Below are 27198 nucleotides of genomic sequence, written 5' to 3'. Positions count from 1 at the left end.
TACGTGATATTTGTAGTTACTGAACTTTGTGACGTTGTCGTTTGAGAATTACTGAAATCGCAAGGATGTTAAGATCTGAAAATGTCAGTGTATCTTAATTGGAGCAAAGTCATGGAGGAACAGTGTGTTTTGACTCATGTTACAGCCACATGTTGGCTGAGCAGAAATGAAGCTGCCTAGACCAGTCAGGACTGATTTTCTGGTAAACCCAAGAATAGTGGAAGTCAACCCCAAAGAAACCTTGGTTTGGATAAAGGTGAGGAGTTAGAAGAGTAACTCCTTCATGTTCGAGCAGAAGCAGAAAAATTCAATACACAAGGAGGGAAATTGGGATCCTCTGCTTTTCTGTGTTTTCTAAGCATTTTAGAATAACTATGTCAATATGCATTAGCTTTACAATTTCCAAGTACTTTGGTGTTCAAGATCTCATTTTCTTCCTTAAAAAAATATCTATCTTTCTGTAACTTCTTGTTAAAGAAACCCTGAGAAGCTATGTGTTTGCTCAAGAAATCTCTACTAGTTAACGACCCAGGCTTAGTTCCTGTTTTCTGACCTTAGTTTCAGTGTCCATCATGCCATCCTCTCTGAGCAACTTGAGGACTGGAGCTAAGTTTTTTTGATCTCTACATCCCTAGTACCAGGCCTAATGCGCAGGACAAAGTTGGTGCTTGATAAATGTTTTACAAGTGAAAACAAAGTAACCTGAAAGATTTGATTTAAGCAGATTTTTCGGCTTAATAAGTAGTGCTTCTAGATATATTACCTTGTTTGGGTATTATTGAAAAAAGAAAATCCTTTATCTTGACACACTGTATAATTTTTTAAAAAGTAACCAACTTTCTAGTCACAGCCTGTCAGAATTTTCCTTTATAATCTCTGGAAAATCTTTTAGAAATATCAAACATCAAATAAAATCTGTTTTTGAACTTAAACCATTTAAACAGGTAATTTAATATCATTTAGACTATTTGGGTTTACTCATTCATGTCATTGAATTTTAAGTTAACCTTTTTTTTTCTTTACTCAATGGAAATTTAGGGTTGTGTATAGACTCTTTGTAAAGTCTACTTTATAGTTAACCTGTGATGTAGGTTGCATACATTCTAAAGGTTACTTAAGGTTAAATTTGGTAAATTGCAAAGGAGTTACTGTTATCCAATTTACTACAGTCAAGTGAGGTCTTGATGTGTTGATCTGTAGTCTTGATAGGCAAAACACTTCTAGATAACATGATCTTATCATTTGGTGCTAGAGGTAGTTCAGTGCAAGTACAACATAAATCTGTATATGAAACCCTACTGTCTTTTATCAGCAATAATTTTGATTAAGTGTATAAAGATTCTAATTTTTCATTAAGGTTCATTTTCTTTCTCAAGCTTCAGAATGTCAAGGCTTTTTCAAACACATGAACTATACTCAAAGTAAATTCAAATATTTCTGGAAATGTCAAAGCTATGTTCACTTTTACATTAAAATACTTGCGTTAGGTTAGGAAAAAGTTTAATCGAGAGAATAGACTACCTATTTTTATTCAGATACTGTCAGCTACTTCTTGTCTATGCCTTTCGTGTGTCCTTGACTTCTTGCCCAAGAGGGATTTATGACTGCTTAAGAAACATATTTGAAATGGCAAATGATTAACTCTAAAGTTATTTGGAGTATGGATATAATATTTGGTTAATTTCATTTAAAGTCATTTTAGTTCAGTCTTTGAAATGATAGGAACAAAATAGGAATGATATTGTGGGACTTCCCTGGTGGCACAGTGGTTAAGAATCCGCCTGCCAATGCAGGGGGCATGGGTTCGATCCCTGGTCCGGGAGGATCCCACATGCCACGGAGCAACTAAGCCGGTGAGCCACAACTGCTGAGCCCATGCGCCACAACTACTGAAGCCCGTGCACCTAGAGCCCGTGCTCTGCAACAAGAGAAGCCACCTCAGTGAGAAGCCCGCGCACCGCAACTAGAGAAAGCCTGCCTGCAGCAATGAAGACCCAACACAGCCAAAAATAAATAAATTAATTAATTTTAAAAAAACTTTAAAAAAAATTAAAAAATGATATTGTGAAACTACTAAATTACTTTAATATATTAAAATTGTAGCATAAGTGTTAGCCTAGGAGATCCAAAACTTTTTTTAAATTGCTTTTTATCGTTTTTAGTGTAAACATGCAAGTCATTTTGGTTAGCAGAAAGAGAAGGTCTCAATAAGGCCACTTAACCTTTTCCTATTTCTAGCTGTTTGTGTTACTTTAGGCCTTGGGTCCTTTTTTTGGTCTGTTTAAACATTATTATCCAGTCAATTAAAATAAGTGTTGAAAGCAATGAAGTTATTTAAAATAAACAGGTCAGTCTTCTTTTAAAAAATACTTTTTGGTTTAAATGTATCACCTGTTTTTGAGGTACCTGCTTTTCTTTGTTAACATAATACCTAAAATGTTTTAGTCTCTTGACTGACTGTGAGTAGATTCTAGTTTCAGTTCTAAATTCCCTCTTCTGTTTTGTCTGTTCAGGCAGCAGGCTCACTGACATTGCCAAGTAATTGTCTCTAATTTAATGAGTTAATTAGTTAACTGTCTCCTGCAGAAGTCAAGTACTGACTCCTTGTAGATGAGAAGACTTGTGTTTTTTTCCTCTGAGCTATGCACTTTATCTTTCAGTTAAAATCAAGTTAAAATAGACTAGGAGAGTTGGGGAAAACACTAGCAAAATACCTCAGGGTAAGTGATTCTCTGGCATCATTTATAACCTAAGATACTGGCAAAGCCTGTTCCAAGTACATGTCAACAAAAGCATTTGTTTTCCTTGTTGGCCACTGTGTCCTTGGTGATTTGTGCTAAGGCTGCTCTATTTCCTGATAGTTTTAAAGTCAAGAATGTTGTGAAATCCTGGTGATTCAGTAAGTACAGTATACATTCTGTGTGTGTGTGTGTGTGTGTGTGTGTTGTGTATATAGTGGTGATAGTCCTGGCAATCAAATTCAGGTATTAGTATTAGATATTGGACACCTCCATGACAAAAGAAATGAACAATTAGTTGCTGTATTTTGTTAATACTAACTCTGAAATGTTTTCATATTGTTTCTTTTGAAAATTGACATCTGCTAATTAAAGAAAGCATCACTCAAATTGTGAAGTGAGAGAACAAAGATCACCATAACCCATCTCTTGTATTTTCTTATTTTATATTTAGTTCTTAATTCTTTTAAATTTCTCGTAAAAGTTGGCCCAGGATTCTTTGTCAAAGAATATGAGCATATCTATGGTTCTTTATATATGACATGTATGTATATTTGTGTGTATGTACATATATATTGCTAAATCACTTTTTAAAAATTTATTTATTTATTTATTTATTTATTTATGGCTGTGTTGGGTCTTCACTGCTGCGCACAGTCTTTCTCTAGTTGCGGTGAGCGGACTTCTCATTGTTGTGGCTTCTCTTATTGCGGAGCACGGGCTCTAGGTGCACAGGCTTCAGTAGTTGTGGCACGTGGGCTCAGTAGTTGTGGCTCGCAGGCTCTAGAGCACAAGCTCAGTAGTTGTGGCACACGGGCTTAGTTGCTCCGCAGCATGTGGGATCTTCCCAGGCCAGGGCTCGAACCCATGTCCCCTGCATTGGCAGGCAGATTCTTAACCACTGCGCCACCAGGGAAGCCCTAAATCACTTTTTAAAAGGACTGAATTTGAAAAAGCAAGGTGTCTAGAACAATGTAAACAGTATGTTATCATTTGTGTAAAAAAGAAATGGATAAGAATATTCATACATACATATTTGTATGTATATATATTGGCATATATATATATCTTATATATAAAATTTACTTGTTTATGCACAAAACATCTCTGGAAGCATATGCAAGAAATTGATTGCCCCTGGAGTGAGGAATTGAGTGACTGGGGACAGAGGTGGGAGGAAGACTTTTCACTGTATATCCTTTTGAATTTTGAATGGTATGAATTGACAGTATTAAAATCATAAATAAAACAAAAAGCCGCTAGCAGTGGGTGCAAGTCCCCATTGTTTTTCATTTTCACTCCCATTGCCTTGGTTCAGGCCTCAATCTCTTTTACCTGGATCGGTGCAGTAGCCACTGCTTGGTCTCCCTGCCCCCAGTCAGTTTCTCTCTTCTCCAGGCCATCTTTTACATTGCCTCCAGAGAGAGCACAGGTCAGATCATGTCTCTCTCCTGTCGTAAAATTTTCAGTGGCTTCCCATGGCCAGGATAAAGTACAGACTATTCAGTTTAGCATTTCACGTCTTCCACTATCTGGTCTCAAACTGCCTTTCAGCTTCACTTTCTTCTACATATCTTTGTATACCCTCTCTTTGTTACCATTTCTTTCTCCAACTAACTCCTCCTCCCCCCAAAAAGAAATAAATATATTTTAAAAATTTCTGTATTTGTTTGCTTTTTGTTTTTTGTTTTTTTTTTTAAGCCTGAAATACCCTTTCTCTCCATTTGCAGTTGAAATTAAATTTTACTTTCAAGGCCTATTCTAAACATTATTTTCTTTTCCCTCCCACCAATCCCTTCCCACCTATCTGCAAAATGAATCATTCTTTTTGGTTCCCAGTGTATGTTTCTCATACCTTTGGCACTCATTCTAGTTAGTTGTTGACTTGTCAGTCTCTTAAAGTTCTATTTTTATACTTCCTTGTATTGATCCCTCTTTCCAGTTGCAGTAGTCTCCCTGACATTGTGCCTTTCCCCACTCCCGCCTGTCCTTAACTCTGGTGGTTTTCGTATCTTGGTAAACATGTCAGGGTATACATGTCAATGTATAGCATAACAATGTTATGTTATACATTGAAGAACTTCAAGGAGGAGAAGAAGCAGTTGATTAGAATTAGTAGAATCCACTCACTATCACTATCAGTGCCATTCAGTTTATTTTTTCTTTATCCTATGTTTGCATGTGTATTGTTTTAAAATTCAAAGATTATGTAGTTTTCATTTTATAGATGTGTGTTATATCTAGAGGCCTGGGAGGAGAATGGCATCATTGAAGGACTCACAGCGAGTTAGTGGTAGAGCCAGGATATAAACCCAGGACCCTTTCAGGAATGACTTTTATAACATGTAGAGAGAACATGACTTTATTTTGGGGTGATATTAGTTAGGTGCTTTTGGTAGTACCAGCTAGTAAAAATGTGTCCACCTTTGGGCTGCTTCTTGTGCAGGCTGATAGAGCATTTGTTGTGATAGCCTCTATGGTATTTTTCAGAGTACAACAAAGGAAACATTAAAAAATTTAATTCTCTCCTTATTGAAAGAGCTAGTGGCTTGGTTTAGACAGATTCACAAATGAGGACATTTGAAATGCTTAACCAAAAAGCAGACCAACAGTCCTTTGCTCTTATCCTTCTCATCCTCGTCTTGTTTCCTAGAATCAACCTCTTGTAACTTTTCTAGCTATTCATTTTGATATTTCCCTTCATATTTCTATACTGCTGTTTCTAGACACTATTGACTTTCTTTTATAGCAGTTGAGGACTTAGCTTCTTTATACTACTTCCTCCCCCATTCTTCTCCCTCCATTCTTATGAGCACATTTGTAATTGTTATTAAATTAATATTTGGTATCTACATTATTATGACTAAGTTCTGTTTATTTTCAGCCAAGTCATGTATTATAATATTTTCTATTTTTACACAAAAGAAGTACTTATTCATAATTTAATTTTTTTATAGAGTTAAAAATTACCTAACTTTTCATTTACTTAGTGATTTGTGTACCTAGTACTAATTCATTAACAAATGTTTACTGAGTGCCCTCCATGTGCCAGGTATTATTCTTGGTGCTTGGGGATACATCAGTGAACAAACTAGACAAAAATTCCTTCTTTTGTGTTATTTACCTTCTAGTTGGGAGATACAGTAAACATAATAAAGAAGGAAAATATATAGTATGTTAGAAGGTGATAGGTGCCAGGGGGAAAAAAAGCAGAGCACCCTGGGGGATTTGGGAATATGATATAGGCATGGGTGGTGATGCGAAATAGGCTGATGAAGAGTAGGTCTCGTTGAGAGGAGGGCATTTGCGTAAAGATTTAAGCTCCTCCCTATGTTATTTTCCACATGCCAAATGCCTTGGATACCCTGACATTCCAGTTTCCCTAGTGGCTTGCCCTCTTGGAGCCCTCTGTCTGCCCCAGCCAGGAATGGCACTCCAGAGACCGGCAGCACAAATGTTGTACTGGGATTTCCCTTGGCCACTTTACTGGGTTTGATTATCTGTTTCCTGGATCCCCTGTCTTTCTCTTACTTGGTCCATGCTCTCTTTTTGATGGAGCGAATTGTCTTATAGCTTCCTGAGAAAGGGTACATAAAGGGAGAAAAAAATCTTGAGAACCTGGATATCTCAAAGTACTTTTAACCTACTCTTACAATTGGTTGAAAGTTTGACTCAGTTTAGAATTCTAGGTTAGAAATCATTTCTCTTAGAATTTTCAGTGCCTTACTGCAATGTCTTCAAGCTTCTACTGTTTCTGTTGGGAAACACTGAGGCCCATGATTCATAATTCTTTATATATGACCTATTTTTTCTCTCTGAAAACTTTTAAGATTTTCTCTTTATCCTGATGTTCTGCAATTTTATGATGATGGGCCAGGCTCTGGTGTGGGTTTTTGTTTTGTTTGTTTGAATTTATTGTGCTTGGCACTGGTGGGCCCTTGTATTCCTCAATTCTGGCAAATTTTCTGATGTTACTACTTTGATAGTTGACTGAAGTAGCTAAATTGATCAACTACAACCCAAAGATGAAGGCTTTGGTTGTTCATGTTTGGTCACACCATAGTACACAAAACCCTGAATGTATAAAGAGGCATTTATATGATAGGCAGGTATTATTATTATTTTATTCTCTAAAATTATTGACGTAAAAGGCAGAATGTTTTTGTTTTTTCTCACTCCTGGAACTTAGAATGAGTACCTGTGATGGCAGGTCTTGTTTGCTATGCTGTTGTCATTCAAGGTTTGGCAGGTTGTGTCCCCATCCCCACCCCCCGACTCTTGCAGGCAGGAAGTCTCCAGATGTTATCTTCTTGCTTTCCATCTTGCTCACTTGGCTGCCCTTTCACCTTTCTTCGTCTTTCTCATATTTTTTCACATATATCTACACATACATTTGATTGACATAGAAGTCATTACATAAAATTTACCATTTTAAAGTATGCAAGTCAGTGTTTTTTAGTTTATTTACAATGTTGTATGACTATCACCACTATCTAATTCCAGAACATTTTTATCACCCCCAAAGAAAAACCCCCTACGTAAAGTGGTTACTCTCCATTCACCCCTCCTCCTAGTTCCTGGCAACTACTCTTTTCTCTGAAGCTCTGAATTTGCCTGTTGTGGACATTTCATATAAATGGGATCATGTGGTATGTGGCCTTTTGTGTGGTTTCTTTACCTTATAATGTTTTCAAGGTTCATCCATATTGTAGCATGTATCAGTACCTTACTGATGTTCTTAACTCAGGCTCTGGGTGTTTGTTTTTTGACTATCCAGAGAAAAATCTGCATTTATTATTCTTATTTTGATTATGATACTGGCCTTTAATTTACCTTTTCAGAAAACATTTGTTGGCTACAAAATGATACTGAATACTTTTAATTTTAAGTATACGTTATTTATTTATTTTTTAGTATGCCAGTACTGAGGTCAATGGAGAACATTACATGACCCCAGAAGACTTTGTCCAGCGCTATCTTGGACTGTATAATGATCCAAATAGCAATCCGAAGATTGTGCAGCTCTTGGCAGGAGTAGCTGATCAAACCAAGGATGGGTAAGAACCTTTATGCACTTTTTAAAAACTAATGTTCTTCCATATTATATTAAAAAATAGGAAAACCATGAATTTACCCATGACCATCTGGAATTTTAATATTAATAAACCATATCTTTTCTTAGAAGTTATAAAAACTTATTTAGTGCCATTATCAAATATACTAGCATTTCTTTCTTTTTTTTCTTTTTTTGAAAAAAAAATTACGTGCAAAAGCCGTATTTTATATTGAATAATCTGAGCAGAATGGTTTTCAGGTAACTAAGTGTCTTTCATTCATTCAGTAAATATTGAGTACCTACTATATTTTAGGCAGTGTACTAAGTACTAGAATTCCATCAGTGAATAAATCACAGAAAACCAATAAACAAAATTTAAAAGTAAATTATAACGTTAGGTGGTTATAACTGCTATGAAGAAAAATAAATCAGGGGAGAATTTAGAGAGTGGTATTTATTCATTTATCTGTGTACTCATTTATCTGACAAATATTTATTGAACAACCACCATTTGCCAGGCACTGTTGGACGTTAGAAATACAAACAAATTAAATGAGGTTCCTGACCGTAAGAAGAAGCTCATGGCTTAGTGAGAAAGAGGATGAGTAAACAAAGAAAAAAAAGTAATACTTTGGGAATAAGGTGTTATAGTAGAACCATATGAAACATACAAAGGACACCCAAGAAAGCATGGTTAACTCTGTTTTGGGTGGTCAGGAGAGCATCTTAGAAGAAGTGATGCTTGAGTGAAATCTGACAAGACAAAAAGGAGCTTGCTGGTGGCTGGACAAATAGGGAGGAGAATTCCAGGAAAGGGAACAACAGTGGCATGAAATATCAAAGGCCACTTGCATGTCTCTGCTGCATACACATTGAGGAGGTTGTGTTATAAGTACTTTGGTGGGGCTGTGGCATTACTTTGTTGTTGTCAGAGTAGCGGTTGGAGTGCAGCTGGGGACCTCATGTGCTTAGCTTTGACTGTATCCTGTAGGCTTGTGACTCTCAGACTTGGAGGTATTTTTAGCCTGGCAGTGTATACACGTGTGCAGTCACAGAAGTTACAAGGTGCATCTTACTAGCGTGTCAGTTTACTCAAATCAAGGGGAAACAGCATTTTTATATTAAAATCAAGTACGACTGTATTATGGAGGGAATGGAATATTTATATGCCTTGCTTTGTGAATTCCAAGCTACAGCCCCAGGCCTCCAAGGGCCCAGTTTCTTTATCCTACCTGTAGAGGTGCTTGTGTGAAAAACTTTGAAAAACTAGGCAAAACTAGTTTTAAGTCTTTAAACCTTATTTCTGTTATTACAAATACGATCAGATTTTAGAAAAATGGAAGGTTAGAGTAGGACAAGACTTGCGTGCAGTGAAATTCGTTTAGAAGGCTGTTGTAATAGTTAAAGTAGAAGTGTTGGTTTCTAAGTTCTTTGAATCCTGGGTTATTGTATTCATTTGTATTTTCTCACAGAATCTAGCACAGTGCATGAAATTTACTATGAGTACTTTATATCTTGGAAAGATTTTATATAATTTATCAATGGCAGATATCAGGGAACTTGTATACATTTTGTGCCCGGTCTCTTAAAAAAAAGTCAAATGAACTGCTGAGTTACTGTGGACCATTCAGTCATTGGGTCTCTCAATAGTGATTAGACAGTAAGGCATATAAAAATTAATCATATTTAATCAGAATTCCTTCTTCAAATTTATTAAAGCTCTTTTAGAAACCTTTAGAGTATTTATTGTCATTAATTTTGCCTGAGACTTGCTTTCAGATATCCATATCTTTTCAGATGCTTCCTTTTGTGACCGTCTGCTCTGATCCATCCTACTTGTCTATCTTATTTGAAGCTTCATGTGGTTCTGCCAGAATCAGTTGTGTTGTTAAAGTGTGGTCAAGTGGAATCAAGTGTTTAAGTTGCCAGAGTGGGATAGATCAAAAATGGGTTTGGCTAGTAAAGAATCTAATACTGTTGAATAGTGTTTACTTAAAAAAAAAAAAACAAAAACTGTTTCTCTTTTGAAAAGGTAAATCTGTTCTATTTCAAATTTTAAAAACATCTTAAACTTCCTTTTTCCCCCTCTCTCCTTGGAATAAATCAGATTGAGATCGGGTAGGAAATCTGATTCATAGAGTTAGGTCATAAAAATTATAAATATATGATAAATATGTTTATGAAACATATAGATTATTTCTAAAAGCAGAGAAAGGTGGAATTTTCTAGAAACACAGTGATTCTTTTTTCTTTTTTTAATTAATTAATTAATTTTTTGGCTGCGTTGGGTCTTCGTTGCTGCACATGGGCTTTTTCTAGTTGCGGTGAGCAGGGGCTACTCTTCGTTGTGGTGCGCGGGCTTCTCATTGTGGTGGCTTCTTTTGTTGCGGAGCACGGGCTCTAGGTGCTTGGGCTTCAGTTGTTGCAGCACGCGGGCTTAGTAGTTGTGGCTCGCGGGCTCTAGAGCGCAGGCTCAGTAGTTGTGGCGCACGGGCTTAGTTGCTCTGCAGCATGTGGGATCTAACCGGGCCAGGGCTCGAACCCGTGTCCCCTGCATTGGCAGGCGGATTCTTATCCACTGCGCCACCAGGGAAGCCCTAGAAACACAGTGATTCTTAACCTCCCGTTCTTGGATAGTCTTCAGAGTTTCCTGAACTTGCTGAAATATAATGCGAAATGAGCGAATTTGTATCTGCATTTTTCTGGGGAGAAATCACAGGTTTTTCAAAAGGGTCTATGACTTCAAAAAGGTTATGAAGAACCTAGGAGCAAGACGGGACTAAAGACACAGACCTACTAGAGAATGGACTTGAGGATACGGGGAGGGGGAAGGGTAAGCTGGGACAAAGTGAGAGAGTGGCATGGACATATATACACTACCAAACGTAAAATAGATAGCTAGTGGGAAGCAGCCGCATAGCACAGGGAGATCAGCTCGGTGCTTTGTGACCACCTAGAGGGGTGGGATAGGGAGGGTGGGAGGGAGGGAGACACAAGAGGGAAGAGGTATGGGGACATATGTATATGTATAACTGATTCACTTTGTTATAAAGCAGAAACTCACACACCATTGTAAAGCAATTATACTCCAATAAAGATGTTTAAAAAAAAGTTAAATATCATTGTTAAAGTTTCTTTAATACTTTTAAGAAAATCAGAGGCTTTGATAATGTTTAACTTATTCCAAGTAGCCAACCCTTCCTCATTTAACGTTTAAGGAAAATGAGCTCCGGAGAGGTTGATTGACTTCCCCAATAACACAAGATTAGTTCTCTTAATTTAAAAAAAATATCTTTTCTCCATTGTTCTGTTTCCCACCCCTTTACCCAGGGCAATGATGAAAAGTTAGAGTAGTTCAGTTGGTCCATCTTTTTTCCAGCTCCAAGAGGTATTCCTTGATTCTATTATACTTTTTTGATGATGAGTCCTATAGATATATAACTTGAAATAGAATCACATGATATTGTTTATAATTACCCCAGACCAAATCTCAGTTAATAGAACTAGCATAAACAAGTTTGAGTGATTTAGTTAAGTGTATCGGAAAAGGAGGTTTGGGAGTGGTCAAATGTGGTCCCATGCTCTGCCCTTATCCCCCATGTTTTCTTAGCATGTAAACTGCCCCCTTTCTCTTCTTCCCCGCTCCCTTTCCTCCAACAGATAGTAAAATAAGCAGGAGTGTTTTGATACAGGTGCTTGCTATGGAGAGCCATGTAGAACAGCATTGTATAGTATAAATAGCATGATGGGTTGTCTAAAGGTAAAAGCCATTAGCCAAACATTATTTGTGAGATTGTGGCTTAAACTTTGAAGTTCTGGCTGTATAATGAAAAGCAAAATGATTTTGTGCATTAATTGCAGATCTCAGGGACCATTATTGTGTGATTTAATCTAAAATATTTAGACAGTTTCTTGTTTGAAACTGTAACTTCTAGAACCATAGTTTCTATATTTAGCTCTAGTCAGAATTTCATCAGGAGACCCTATTCTCCTATAATGTGGAAAACTCTAGTTTTCCTTCCTTTCTTTTTCACAAGTGTTTTCCTTTAATATTCTACATGCATATAGAAAAACCTTTAATGAAGAAATCTTGGTTGTTTTAAAAATTACAAAATTATCATATTAATGTTTTGAAATGTTATTAGTTTCCATTCAGTAAATTAAAAAGGAACTCTTTAGGAAAATTTTAAAACACATCAAATTCATAAAATATATTATTTCAAAGTTATAAAATGAATACATGTTCTTTGAAAAAAGTCGAACAGCAGGTAGGGTAAAAAGTGAAGGTGCCCCCTCATCCTTGTTAAAAGAAAGCAAACTATGGGCTTCCCTGGTGGCGCAGTGGTTAAGAATCTGCCTGCCAATGCAGGGGACATGGGTTCGAGCCCTGGTCCGGGAAGATCCCACATGCTGTGGAGCAACTAAGCCTGTGCACCACAACTACTGAGCCTGCACTCTAGAGCCCGCGAGACACAACTACTGAAGCCCACGTGCCTAGAGCCCGTGCTCCACTACAAGAGAAGCCTCTGCAATGAGAAGCCCGTGCACCACAACGAAGACAACAGCAACTAGAGAAAAGTTCACGCGCAGCAAAGAAGACCCAACACAGCCAAAAATAAATTAAAAAAAAGAAAGAAAAGAAAACAAACTATTTATCAAAGTGTGAAGTAAGCAACGGTTTCTTCACTCCACAGTTAGTGGCTTGTGGTTTGCCTTTGTTCTGCTGAAGTCTTGATCAGGTTCTTTTATAGATAGGAGAATCCATGGCAGGATAAAGGAAAAAGAGCTTTAAAAATTATTCTGGAACATGTTTGCTTTATGTTGCCAGATAAGCAGACTGTTTCTTGCTTTCTGAAAAGTATTGTTACATTACAATGTGGTATAAAATGCCTGTGGGCTAAAAATAGATAAGGAGCATATCAGAGAGAATAAGTGGCCTATCCCCACTCCCCATTTCTTCCCAATATTTTATTATGAAAGATTTCAAACATTCAGGAAAGTTGAAAGAATTTTACAGTGAACACACCATATACCCACCACATGTATTCTACCATTAACATCTTTCTCTACTTCTTTTCATGTATCTATCCGTCTATCTTTACATCAGTCCGTCTTATTTTTTTACACATTTCAAGTAAATTGCAGACATTGATACACTTCTTCTTAAATATTTCAGCATGCATATTATTAACTAGATTTTAATATTTGTTTTGAGTTTTTTTTCTTTAGATGTAACATTTACACACAGTGAAAAATATAAATATTAAAGGTACATTTCCTGAGTTTTGACAAATGTGCACACCTGGAAAACCCCATGTGACTTGTTATTTTTTATTGTATTAAAATATATATAACATAAAATTTACCATTTTAGCCATTTTTAAGTGTATAGTGCAGTGGCATTAAGTACATTCACATTGTTGTGCTATCGTCACCACTATTCATCTCCAGAACTTTTTCATCATCCATACTGAAACTCCATACCCATTAAACAAGTTCACATTCTCCCCCAACACCCAGTTCCTGGTAACCACTATTCTACTTTCTGTCTCTATGAATTTGTTCTAGGTACTTCATAGCAGTGGGACAATACAATATTTGCTCTTTTGCATCTGGCTTATTTCACTTAGCATAATGTTTTAAAGGTTCATTCACGTTGCAGGATGTATCAGAATTTCATTCCTTTTTAAGGCTGAATAATATAAAGTGACTTCTTTTTAAGTTGCTTTTGTGTTTCTTAATTGACTTTTCTTTCTTTAAATCACTGTATAACAAAGGTAACTCTGAGTATTGAGGGTTGGCTGAGTATTATAATAATGTTCTACTTGCTATAGATACCAGATACCCTTTCTATTTTTCAACTATAACTTTAAATTTGGGGTTGGGGGGCAGGATGGTGAACACTGGATTGAAGGCAGGAGTTGAGTCTTCGACGTGGCCCACTGGGTTGCTGAATGTCTTTGAACAGATCACTTCTTCAGATTTTCTAAGGGTTCTTCTGACTCTAAATTGCATGAATATATGATTTGCCTTTTTGAATATACTGGTAGATGAAAATGTAGATATTTAATAAAGTCCATAGAATTTATATTTTAAACCAGTGGCACTTAGTTGGAAATCTACGCTGCAAGAGTCTCAAATCTGCAGGGGCAGGTGTAGATAACTGGCAAGCCCTGGTCTCTCTGAAGAAGGCAGCTTCTGCTAGGCTCCAGGAAGCTGGTGCTACTTAGAACCAGAAACCTGTTGCCCAAGTTCATAATTTATGAAGAGAAACCAGAAAACTGTATATTTATGTGAAATCTTAGGATTTCCTAATGTTGGCAACAAACCTAACTAAAAAAATAATGCTTTACATGCTAAAGAAAACACATGTGTGGGCCAAATTCAGTCTGCCAGCCAACCATTTATGACCTTTGCTAGTTAAGGAAAAGGTCTTTGACCTCTTCTCATAAATACAGAAAGTTTTACTACTGAGCATGAAATATGCTTTAAAGCTACATAGTCTGTATTTCAGGGTAATTGTATTTTTGATGTCTAATTCCTGAGACTTGTTTTGGGAAAACCAAGACGCTGGGCATTTTTCTTTCCTCCTATAATCAGCCTAGCTACTTTGAATTTTTATTTTTAAAATTAATGTTATGGGCAGAAGAAATAATGTTAATTCTTTATTATAAATATAAAAATTTCAAATGTTTCTGAATTACATAATGTAGAAAGTGAAAGTCTACTGTAACTCATTTCCTAGATCACTATTGTATTTGTGTTACAATTCTCATTGATCTTAGTTTTGTTCAGAGCTTAAAACCACATATTGCTCATTGCTTTTTAGGAGTGTGTGCATAGTCATGATGATACCTGATATATTGTTACTTCTTTGTTTTTTTACTACCCTAAAATTTGTGTACTGATAATCATACTTTTGAGTTTTACTATATTTTTTAGTAATGCATAAGGTGTGTTATGACATGTGGCCTGATAAACAGTTTCGATTGTTCCTCCCAGGATTCATTAGGCACTCAAGCTCCTAATTTCACCAAGGATTCTTCAGCGTGGGCACAGTGAGGGCATAGTCTTCAGTGCCCTGAATACTACCACCACAAATCCTTTCTTTCCCTCAAAAAAGGGCAAAGGCATAGTGTACATCGTTGCTTTGGATATAATGTAATCTGTGTAATTTAAACATACTTCAAAGTATTTTAAGTAATAGAAAATGTAACTTTGAATGTAAAATATGTCTTAGATGAATGAGGGCATAAAATGAAAAGTAAAAGTAGTCACTTTCTTAATACCGTGTTGGAAAACAGGTATCTCTAAAAAGTCATGTATTCTAAATTGGGTTTATTCAAGAAGATTTATGAGTTCCTACCCTGAATCAAGCCTGTGCTCTGACAGACCTACCTTCTAGCGGGGAATTGGACTTTAAACAATGAGTTACATAATTACTTTAACAAGAATTCTGTGAGGGGCACTAAAAAAGTACAGTACTGCTGTAAGGTGTGAAGGGGATGCGAAGTCATCTGGGGACTTTAAGATGATTCTCTTGAGGAAATGATATTTGAGATGAGCTGTGTAAAGACTGGGTGGAAATTAAATGGATGAAAGTTTGGAGATGGTGGGATCATTCCAAGGAAAATGAATTGAGGAATGATGGCCCTGAGTGGAAGGAGCATGGATTGTTTTAGGAGCTTAAAATGAGTGGCCTGGAGTGCAGAGAGCAAGGAAGAGATATGGAGAAGTCAGATCCTGTGGGCCTAGAAGCTACATTAAGAATTAGGTCTGAAAAAAAAAAAAAAAAAAAAAAAAAAAGAATTAGGTCTGTTCCTTTGGATAGGGTGACTGTAAATGTATTGTCCAAATCAGCCCATTTGAGAATAAAATGTGGCACTACTGGTGTGTGTGTGTATAATTACTTGGATATATACTGTTATATGTATTTCTTGGATATATACTGTCACTTGGATACTGGTCACTATCAGTAGCAGCAACATGGTATGAAATATTTGCAGCAAGATTTGCTGTGGAAGATGACTCTAAACCAGCATATGCCTACTCCATAAGATCACTGAAGGCAGTTTCAGTGTAGTTTTGGCCACTGGCTAATTTCACAACCTTGAGTATTATAGGATGAAATAAGTTTTAGTTTTCTTCCTTTTTGTTTTGAACTTTCCTTTAAAAATTTTATTATTGACATTTCAAACATATCTAAAACAAAGAGTAGTATAATAAATTCAATATACTCATTGCCCACTTTTTTTTGAGGTTAGTTTGTGCTTTTATTTGCCAGTATAATTTAACCACAGTGGCCTGCAAACTTTTTTGATCTAAAAAGTACATTTTACATCACAAGCCAACAAACACACACACGTATAATATGTATACATATATAAAAGTGAAACAAAAGTTTTGCCAAAAATGTCTACCCTGAGTGTTAATTCTTTTTTAAGACTTCTTTTTTTTAACTAAGGATGAACTGCACTGACACATCATAATCACCAAAGTCCCCAGTTCATCTTAGGGTTCACTTTAATGAAGTGAATACACCCACTTTTAATAATTATTAAGATAATTATTAAATTTGTTTCACTTATACCTCCACCCATTCCTCCATCCTCTGGAGTATTTTGAAGCAAATTCCAGGTGACATATTTCATCTGTAAATATCTCAGTGTGTATTTCTAGAAGATAAGAAAAATTACCAAAAACAAAACAAAACCTCCTCAAAAACATTGATGTCTTAATATCATCAAGCATTTGTGTTGTAACAGTATTTCCATTTCCTGATTTTCTTATAAACTAAAAAAAAATTTTTTTTACTTTTTAATCAGAATCCAAATAAGATCTGTATCTTTGTAATTAATTGCTACATCTCTTAGGTCTTTAATGAGGTTCTCCTCCATATCTTCTTTAAAAGTTCTTTTTTTTGCATATACAGAATGTTCACTCTGTAGTTTCCCACAGTCTACATTTTTGCTGATTGTGCTTCTGTGGTAATGTTTAATTTGACATGTTCCTTTGTCCTTTGTATTCTTCTGTAAATTGTTGATTACATCTAAAGCAGTGGTTCTCAGTGGGGCGGGTGCTATTGGCATCTAGTGGGCAGAGGCCAGTGATGCTGCTAAACGTGATACAATGCACAGGAGGCCCCCACAGCAAAGAGTTATCCAGCTTCAGATGGCACGACTGAGGGCCAAGCTTTAGAAACTCTGATCTGGAGACTTGATCAGATTCAGGTTCAATTATTTTCAGTCTAGTCTCTTTCTTCTTGCGATGTTAGAGGCTATTGATTATTGCCCAGGTCCATTAACGAGTTAAGGGTTTACAAAACGGTAACATTCTATCATTCCTTCTTTCTTTCTTATCTGGAATACCACTATAAAGAGACACTTCCCTTCATCAGTTATTTGGTTACCCTGAGCTACAATTCATACTGTAAAGGCAGGTTACCAGCCGATAATATTTTATATTTTATTCCAGGTTGATCTCCTATCAAGAGTTTTTGGCATTTGAATCTGTTTTATGTGCTCCAGATTCCATGTTCATAGTGGCTTTCCAATTGTTTGACAAGAGTGGAAATGGAGAGGTGACATTTGGTAAGAAAAAAAAAAGATTATATGTTTAAGGGAAGTTAGTGAGGCTGGTTCAGTTTTTAATTGCTAAATTTAGTAACTGCATATAGATTGCTGCTTATTTAAGAGCTAGTCAAAAAATGAAGTATTAATTTCCTAAAGGATTTACATAGATAAAATTAAAATGGCTTTATTTTCTTTTAAGCATTAGACTATTGCAAAAAATTAAGGAATTTAGGAATGTTGTTGCTTCAACTCATTGACTCTCTGACACTTTCACATTCCTAAAGTAGGTGGTGTAAAATTATCTTGTTCTGGGCCAGCCTGGGCAACATTTTTTATGAAACAGACTGAACAACATGGAGTAATCATCTCATACCTTCAGGAATTTTTGGGTAGAGAGTTCAGAGCTTCACTGGAGCATCTTTGGAAAATTGCTGCTATGTCATTTTAACACCTAAGAATGGAACTGAAGGAGGGAGTTAAGGCAAGAATAGTTTGCATTCTCTGAACCCCCATTTTAGATTTTTGGTTTTAGGCAACAAGGCTAGAATATTAAAGTTGCCATTTGAATTGGATGTAGAAATCAATTTAAATCCTTTGGTAGGCACATAATCTAGCACATTGTGGATGTCTCAAAGCATACAAGCTAGGATTTCTATCTATAGCCATGTATTAGTTTTTTGAAGAGGCTTACTTGCAGAAATTAGTATGTGTTTAGTAAGAGTATCAGCTAATTTTTCCTGCAAGAAGCTTTGCAATAAAAATAATGTAGTGTTATCAAGGACCTAGAGCACTCCTCCCTTTTTTTTTTTTTTTAATATTTGGATTTTTTTTATTGTGGTAAAACAACACCTAACATAAACCTTAGCATCTTAACCATTTGTAAGTGTACAGTTCAGTAGTGTTAAGTATATTCACATTGTAATGAAACAGATCTCCAGAACTTTTTCATCTTGTAAAACTGAACTTGAACCCCTTTAGTGGTGTGAATTGGAATCAACATGTGGTAGAGAAACTCTTGAAAATCAGGCTTCCCCTGAGCCACAGTGCTAAATATTTATTCACTGTAGTGTTGGTTATAAAACAAACATCCTCTAGTTAAACCCAAAGGAAGATGTATCGCTGCTATGGTGAGAATGGTGAGAAAGTACAGGTATTTGAAAGGACCAGTGGTGCCTTTGCTGTCATCTTAGTGGGCACATGTTCTAGCTTGGCATTGATTGTTTCCTTCCTTCTGCCCACTGACCCAGTTGTCTTCTGTTATCAGAAGATTTTCCCAAATAAATACCTATGCAGAGCTCTTTAGGTGTCTGTATTTATCTTGGCATTCTCTCTGCTTTGGAGCAAGCTCTGGCCATTCTGCCTCCTAAAGAATGTTGATTTTCCTCAGAAACACCTAGATTTTATAGTTTAAAGCATAAAGCCTTTATCATCTCATCATTCAGCATTAACCCTGTACTGCTGAGAATGCTGCATTTTCTATTTTCAATAGGTATCACACATGCTCATGTGCCTTATTTCCAAATGTGATGCACAGATGCTTGGGAAATAACTTGATATAAATATCTGCCTTAGTGACAATATACCCGTGCTTCTGTCATGTGTCCATTTCTTAAGAATTAGATTTCCCAAAACCAAATTCTATTTTTTTTTGGTCCCCTTTACCTTGGTATCATGATTCCTTGTGTCTCCTCCATTTGATTGCTTTTTCCAATTTCTATTTTAAAAATAAGTCACTCAAGTCAGTTTATTCAACAGACTAACAATAGAGACTCATGCCATGGTTGATTAGCAGATTAAAATGTGTAGGAAGTAGCTGAGTGGTTTATACACACATTATTTCACGCAAACGAAAGCTTGTAGTTATTAGACTCCAACTTTAGCATTTTATAGATCTTTTGTTTTTCCCTCAGACTATGATTTATGACTTAAAATTTCAAGAAAATAGGATTAAAAGCAGAACAAATCAGTTTTAGTTTTTATAGCACCTGTTATGAACTGAAGAGGATATAAACCCTCCAGAATCCTTCATTCTGCTGCTCCATAATCTAGAGTTAGGAAGATTCTTACGGAAGGAGATAAAATTGAACTCCCTTTCGACATTGTTCCTGTGGTCCCTGGCCAACTGGATGGCTCTCTTGATGGTGCTCACCTATCTGCCGGGGACCTTGACCATTCCCCCTCCCTGCTCTACATCCCTAATTTCGAGGATTCATTTTTAGACAAACTTTCTTAACTAAAAGGAAAAGAATCATAATGAAGGAGAGAAATTTTAATTTTATATTCTTAAGAAAAGAAGAAAAGCATTGAAACTGTTACAGATGCCATTTAACAAAATTTCTAAGGCCCACTCATTTCAGGCTGTATTCGAGACTACAGAATTTCAACATAAGGAAATAATTAACTTGGAGTTTGTTTTAATAGGATTTTGGATCTGTGATAAAGGTCAGTTTTCATGTTTGTACTCACTTAATAAAATGAATTGTACTTATGTATTTATAGACGTATGTTTAGGTAAAAGGAAAATTTAGATCCATTCTAACTCTAAATCCTTTTCACTAGATGGTCTTATGTTTTCTAGTTTGGAGCTTATTTAAAGTATAGATTTTTCTTGTGCACATCAGGAGAGAAAGGCGGGAGAGAATATTGGATGCAAGGTGTAATGGAGTGGGGAAAGACTATTACGCCGTCAGTATATCTCACGAACTGTGATGATGATGTTATCTGTGTACTTGTGTATATTCTCATCTATGATTCTTTTTTTAGATATGCTTTTTATACACATCAAATTGTGTACTTAAATTGTGTGTATCTTTGCAAATATTTATATATATCAGTATTGAACAACATTTACTTGAATGCTGGACAAGTTTTTCTTTTTTAATTAGAGATACCTCTGCTCTGGGAGAGAGGACTTACATTGAGACTTTGGTCATCCATTTTAGAATGTACAAGCTCAAGAGAGGGATTTGGAGTTTTTAAAAGAGTTAATAAAATCATTAGTTGTTTCTTCTTTGGTGTTGTTCTAGTAAAACTTCTAATGCATGCTGTGGATGATTACTTAATGGCTTGTATATCTGTTTCTGCCTGGTGGCATGAGCCTTATAGGGGCCATTGCATGACTGGTGTGTGCTAGATATCGTGTAAACTTGCCTTGGTCTCACTGTTGTCCACTAGTGTACTGGATATTCTGCTCAATAGAATTAGATTGAGGTACCCTAGATAACCAGCTATTCTACATTGTGTTGTCAATAGTTGCCATGCATTTGTCCCAAGTTTAAAAAAAAAAAAAAAAAAAGCCTATTGCTTTAACAAGGATGTAATCATTCTAAAAAAAAAACCCAACAACACTCTTACCTATTAACTAATAAATGAATATAAAACATGTTATATATTCTAAACTTTCTATTAAAAATCTCATCAACATTGTGTTCCAAAGTGTTTGCCTGGGAATGGGAACTCTCTGGAGAAAACTTTTCCAGGGGCACATCTTTACCCCGACTGTAGAACCCTCAAAGAGTAGGGATTCCTTTTGATTTTGTACCGTGTTTGACCATCATTATGTATAACAAATAAAAATGTGTTCCATTTGTGCCTCTAAAACAGACTCTTTTACCCTAAAGGGAATAATAATCTGATTGGGCTGTTTTAGGCATGACCACTGCTATTGTTACAAAGATTTAGGAGATGGAAGTCTAGATATGAAAAATGTCATATCCTCTCTCAGTGGAAACAAAGCTATAGACATGGTATAATATGAAATTCTAATGGTAATAAATACCTAGTTTAACTTGGTGAGAATGAGAGCTTCACTTGGGTGTTCAAATTAAATCAGGAAGGCTTTTTGCGACTCCTTTCAGATATCGCAGAGGTCACATTAATATCCAAGGCTATAGAGTAGCTTAGAATTTGAGGTAAAAAGAGGACATGGTTTTACTTGTTTTTATGCCATTTGGTGATTGTTGAAGCATCTAACTTCTATAGTAATAGATGCTCTTTAAATGTAAACTCATTTTTCCTGAGAAGTGGACCTTTACATATATTTGGCAGCAGGACTACTCTGTTGACTGATTGTACAGTAGTCCCTTTTGGAGGTAGGTAAAGGGTTAATAGAAATACTTTTCCTTCAGTAAAACAGAGGAGGTCACCCTGGAAACTAATGAGCCACCTGGAAATAGAACCTAGAAGTCTGGCCTGACATGCTGTGTTGGCTGGGACTTCTTCTACAAGCTCCTGTTGTTGATCTTTTTGTTGTTGTTGTTTGTTTTCCTTTTCTTTCTTTTTTAGTTTCTTAGTTGTTCCTCTTCTTTCCCCCCAAGTTTTCCCTCACTGAGAAACCCTTTACTTCTGCAAGTCTTGCCATTGTTTTTGTTCAGTTATACACAAGGATATTCATTGTTCCTGGTGGGAGTCCTTCTAAAAGCCTCTCTGACTTCACTTTAAGAACTGTGCAGGTGAAACTCAGCTATTGAGGACTTTTTTTTTCCCTGACAATAAAAATGTTTGATCTCAAGCCTATAAGTTGGAAGGAGTGGCTCCTGCTGGGCTGGAATCCTTGGAATCAGGATGTCGTTGGGCTGATGGTAGGTGGGCTGTGTCACAGGGCTGATGGCTTGTATACCTACAGGAGGAGTTCTCTGGCCACACCGTTGGTACAGCAGCTCCTTCCAGGCTCATTCATGGAACAGGCATGGCGGCAGTCTTGGAGAAGAGTGCCAGCCCCGGTCAGAGGTAATTTTGTACTGCAGAAAGGTGAACAAGACCAGTAGGAAGCTCCCATAAGGACCAGGGGAGGGATGAGGGTGGATGAGATGGGGAGACACAGTGTGGGCTGCTGGGGAAATTAAAACCTCTGTTAAGACATATTTACATATTTATGATATATATGTTTCGATGTATTTCATCTAGTGCAATCATCATAAGTGACTGATACAGCTAAACTGACTAATGTTATATGTCTGTGAACATTTTTACTTAATCACAGTTGTCACCATTACCTGCCCTCCTGACAAATCATTGTGCTCCTCTCCTTTAAGCAAAGAGAACATAATGACAAGCTACTTTTGTATCTGGCCCCGATTCCCTTTTCAGAGGAATTATAAACCATCTCTTTCATGAGCCCATGCTCTGCAGGAAGTGAAAAGGTGGTCTTTTGTTTTCTATATGTCAGAAAACAAATGGATTCCTATTTCCCTTAGCAGTGCCAACCTAGTATAAAACACTCGATCATGATCTTGTTGCCAATAAGATGTGACTATCATATCCCTTTCATTCAAGCCAGAACTGTGGCCACTGAAATAGCACTCCTTGGAGAGCTAAAGACCCTTGTTTGCCACTGGAAAGACGGGATTCTCTCTGGGGGGAAACTTGCTATGTAGTTTCAGTTAGATATATTGGGTATATTTGAGATTATTGGTGCTCCCTTTCATGTCGTATAGAACCTGATAAAACTGGGTAAGATAAGACGATCATCAGCTCTTTGGGCTATTGCCTCACACAAGTATAAGCTCTCCAGTTCTGGAGCTTTTGCATAACTTTTTTTTTTTTTTTTTAATAAGCATATCCTGGTAAAAGTAAAGTGGTAATTATGAATTTGACTTGAAAACAATAGTTGTACTAATTATTTCTGTAAGCTTCCTGATTTAGCCTTAGGCAGTTGGTAGTGGAAATAATAACAGAAGGGAAGTGGAATACATCAAGAGGTGCCAAAGTAGGTTTGAAATTTTGTAGCCTGTGACATGGCTAAAATAATTAAAAGTGTCTGGGGGTAGTTAATAAACCACAGCACATAATAATGGTCATAATGAAACCATATACAAAGCTGTCAACTGACCACTTTGGGTGAAGGGAGAAATGTTTAAACAAATATTCATGGAAAATGACACTTCTATATTTGGGGAAATTATTATGAGTAAGCCATCATTTTAATTGTTTCAAAGGTATTGTAAGACTTTATTTAAAGGTTGCTAAGTAGTTTACAAAATAGGATTTTAGTTAAAAGTTTTTATTTTAGAGCTATTTTTCTGAATGTAAATTATACATTGTAATTTTGGTTTATAAATATCCTTTTTGTGATAACAAAACAATTTTCATGGTTCATTAAATTTTCATAAGTTTGAAAGCTTTTGAATCTTTGGCTTTATTTGATATAGTTTCGCACTTGAGATTCTGATATTTTCCAATCATACAAAGGGAATTCAGTTTTATTCCACTATTATATAAAACTTATTTAGGTAGCAATACATATATTTCTTATCAAATAGTTGAGTTCTGGGAGTTGTGACCTTTAAAATAAAGGTTATAAAATAACTCATTCCCTTTAATAATTTATCTTAATGTTACTTAAATATATGTAGTAATTTAAATTATCCTAATATGCTTTCCATTAATTTCTTCATATTCCCTTAGTTTAACACTTAAAATAAGAAATCAAATTAATTAATTTGGAAAGAGAAGCAACTAATTAATTGAATTAGGAGGATCCTAAAAAAATCTTTGCTAAACGGCCATAATACTTTTAACTCTAAATAGTTTTTTGCCATCCTTATTATTTTAATTATTTTGTAAACTTTAACATATTTTACAACTTGTTGAAGTTTCATATAGATTCAAGGGTAATCCTTTGTGTTGGTTAGGATCCCATGACTTGCTGTATTGTGTTAATTCTTTGCTTTCAGAAACAAAAACTCATATATTTAATTTGTGTTTATGGAAGATGAAAATAATTGACATGATTTGAAAACTCTGAAATACTGTTGCTATTTAGGCCAGAAATAAATGCTACATTCCATTTGAAAGAAAAGATGAGAATCCCATCTCCCCAGTGACATCCAATGCCGCCTTCCAACTGACTAATCACTGTGACCTATTCAGAGCTGTCATGTTGAATCCAGACTGGTAGGATTTCCAGTTCAGGATTCTTACACTCCCTCCTGCTCCCCCAGCATAGCAATGCTTTTATCAAAAAAAAAAAAAAAAAAAAAAAAAGTATATTAAAACTAAAGGGAATCCATTAAACCATTTACAATATGAGATTTATATCTTACTCAAAGGATTTGCAGAAATTAGATAAAATAGCATAGTTGGAGATTATAAAACATTAAGCTTGTATTTACTAATTCTTTAGTATAATTGATAGCTATAGATAGTAAAATCCTTTCACTAATATAATTGGCTTAAATTTGAAAATAATTTTGTTCTTAAGACATCAGTAAAACGGGCTTCCTGCTTTCTTAACTTTGTTAACGATTTTTTTTTTTTTTGGCATGAGCTTCTAAATTAGTCTATCCAGTCTATGCTTGTTAAAGTACCAGTCATTTGTGAATTGACTTTCATAGTAAGTGTAGAACGGTGTAAGAAAGTGAATGACATTGTTAGTGCATGAAGACAAGCTGTCAGAGGGTTTTGGTTGTATATTACACAGTGTGACTGGTTCCTATCTAAAAGTTAGTATACTGTGTTTAGTCCTTCTTTATTTAAAAGTGAATTACTAATTTCACTTATCTTAAAATATTTTAATAGCTGAGACTAATAATCATGGTTTTTATGGGGATCTTGAAGCTTTGTGTCAAGACCATATTTTTGACAATATCAGAAGCTTTTAATAAGGTGCTTGCTGCTGAGCTAATGATATGCTTTTGATAGTATTTCTTATACCTATCTTCAATAGACATATTCAGGCTAGTGTGAATGTAATAATCAAGCCTCAATCAAGCCATACTTAGTATGACAAATATTGCATTATACTGTAATTTAGGTATTCACGCTTCTGATAAAGGGCTTAATTCGACTCCTTGAGGAACCGGGAAAACACTATTGATTTTATACTGGAATGCAAAGTAGCAGCCATTTATAATGCAAGATATAAATCACTTCCTAATTAAAATTAAATCAAGAGAAATTAAGAATCTCATGGCCTTATATGTAATGGTACACAATCTTAACTGTAAAATTATATTTTGTATCAATTGTGCTCCTGTGCATGGGTTTCTGAGCACAAAAAATTTTGCAGCTAATGTTAGTAGGAGCAGATAATATTGACTTTTAAAATTTCTCTTAATTTCTTTCTGTAGGAACATTGCAGTGGACTAAACTACTTATTCCAGATATAATTTATTTATTTTTGTTTTCCCTTTCAAGAAAATGTCAAAGAAATTTTTGGACAGACTACTATTCATCATCATATCCCTTTTAACTGGGACTGTGAATTTATCCGGCTGCATTTTGGGCATAATCGGAAGAAGCATCTTAACTACACAGAATTCACACAATTTCTTCAGGTGAGCTTAGTTTTTCATAACCAGCGTAAATATATACCATTCCTCCTCCATCTCCTTCCCTTTTAGCTTTATTAGGTTTATCACAAAAAATAGCAATCCTCTGTGGCATTTCACCCCCATTTTTCATTTCTCACCCCCGGAGGCAACTTATTTAAATTCTCGTAATTGTTTCTTTCGGTGTTTACTTTCATAGCTTTAAATAATAAACATGTGCTGGCACTTCTACTTTTTAATTTTTCACTTTTAGGTTTTTTATTTTTTTTATTTTTTTTATTTATGGCTGTGTTGGGTCTTCATTTCTGTGCGAGGGCTTTCTCTAGTTGTGGCAAGCGGGGGCCACTCTTCATCGCGGTGCGCGGGCCTTTCACTATCGCGGCCTCTCTTGTTGCGGAGCACAGGCTCCAGACGCGCAGGCTCAGTAATCGTGGCTCACGGGCCCAGCTGCTCCGCGGCATGTGGGATCTTCCCAGACCAGGGCTCGAACCCGTGTCCCCTGCGTTGGCAGGCAGATTCTCAACCACTGCGCCACCAGGGAAGCCCAGGTATTTTTTATTTAATTTGAACTATGGAGGATTAGGAGCTAGCTTTTTCACCTTTCCCTCTCTATCACAGACTTGGACATTTTCTGTCCCCACCCTCCATATAATTATGTCATGATTCTGCTTAGATCGGTAATCATATTTGAATCACCACAATTTTGTAAACACTGTGCATGACTAAAATGATTTTCTTGGAGATTCTAATTTTTATTATTTCATTTTCTGTATATTAATGCCAGTTCATTCTCAGACTTGGCCTCAGTTACAAAAATCTCATTTTAATATGTTTAAAACAGAGTAGGTGTTTGGTCAATTTCATCCTCTTGGAGCAATCCAGGAGCTTGCTTTCTTTTTAAAAACATTTGAGGTAAAATTCACTTACCATAAAATTAACCATGTGAAAGTGCACAATTTAGTACATTCACAGTGTTGTGCAACCACCAGCTCTAATTCCGAAACCTTTTCATTACCCCAGACGAAAACCCTGTACCAGGTAAACAGTCACACCCCATTCTTGCCTTTCCTTAGCTCCTGAAACCACCAATTTACTTTCTGTCTATGGATTTACCTATTCTGGATATTTCATATCAGTGGAATTATACAATATGAATTTTTGTGTCTGGCTTTTTCTTAGCATAGTGTTTTCAAGGATTATCTGTGTGTAGCATATATTAGTACTTCATTCCTTTTTATGGCTGAATAATATTCCATTGTATGGATATATCATATTTTGTCTATCCATTCATTAGTTGATGGACACTTGGGTTGTTCTTGCCTTTTGGCTGTTATGAATAGTGCTGCTATGAACATTGGTATACATGTATGCTTTTGAATACCTGTTTTCAAATCTTTTGAGTATATCCCTAAGGTGTGAGATTACTGGGTCATATGGTAATTTTAACTTTTTGAGGAACTGCCAGACTGTTTTCCACAGCCCCTACACCATTTTCCTGGAACTTTCTGATACTGGACTTTGTACTTATTACATAGCTGTCAGCTTGTGATCTCCCTTCACCT

At 35.9% G+C, this 27198-nt stretch overlaps 1 protein-coding gene and 1 long non-coding RNA gene across 4 annotated transcripts in view; both read left to right on the top strand.

Moving 5' to 3' along the window:
* Positions 1-27198, top strand: part of SLC25A12 (solute carrier family 25 member 12) — a 182709-nt gene that overhangs the window by 104015 nt on the left and 51496 nt on the right. For 2 of the 3 annotated variants that reach the window (XM_082465390.1, XM_082465388.1), the window contains exons 3-5: positions 7653-7795; positions 17269-17384; positions 25503-25642. In XM_082465390.1, coding sequence (XP_082321516.1) covers positions 7653-7795; positions 17269-17384; positions 25503-25642 — 399 coding nt within the window. Of the gene's footprint in view, positions 1-7652; positions 7796-17268; positions 17385-21990; positions 22095-25502; positions 25643-27198 lie in introns of all 3 variants that reach the window. The other variant, XM_082465389.1, reaches the window with a different exon arrangement.
* Positions 7805-15683, top strand: LOC309662609. Its single transcript, XR_014264813.1, has 2 exons — positions 7805-15568; positions 15608-15683. It is a non-coding gene; the product is annotated as an uncharacterized lncRNA (long non-coding RNA).

This window comes from Balaenoptera physalus (assembly GCF_965194825.1).
Source record: "Balaenoptera physalus genome assembly, chromosome: 6".
Taxonomy (NCBI): Eukaryota; Metazoa; Chordata; class Mammalia; order Artiodactyla; family Balaenopteridae; genus Balaenoptera; species Balaenoptera physalus.
This window is presented reverse-complemented; position numbering and strand designations above follow the sequence as displayed.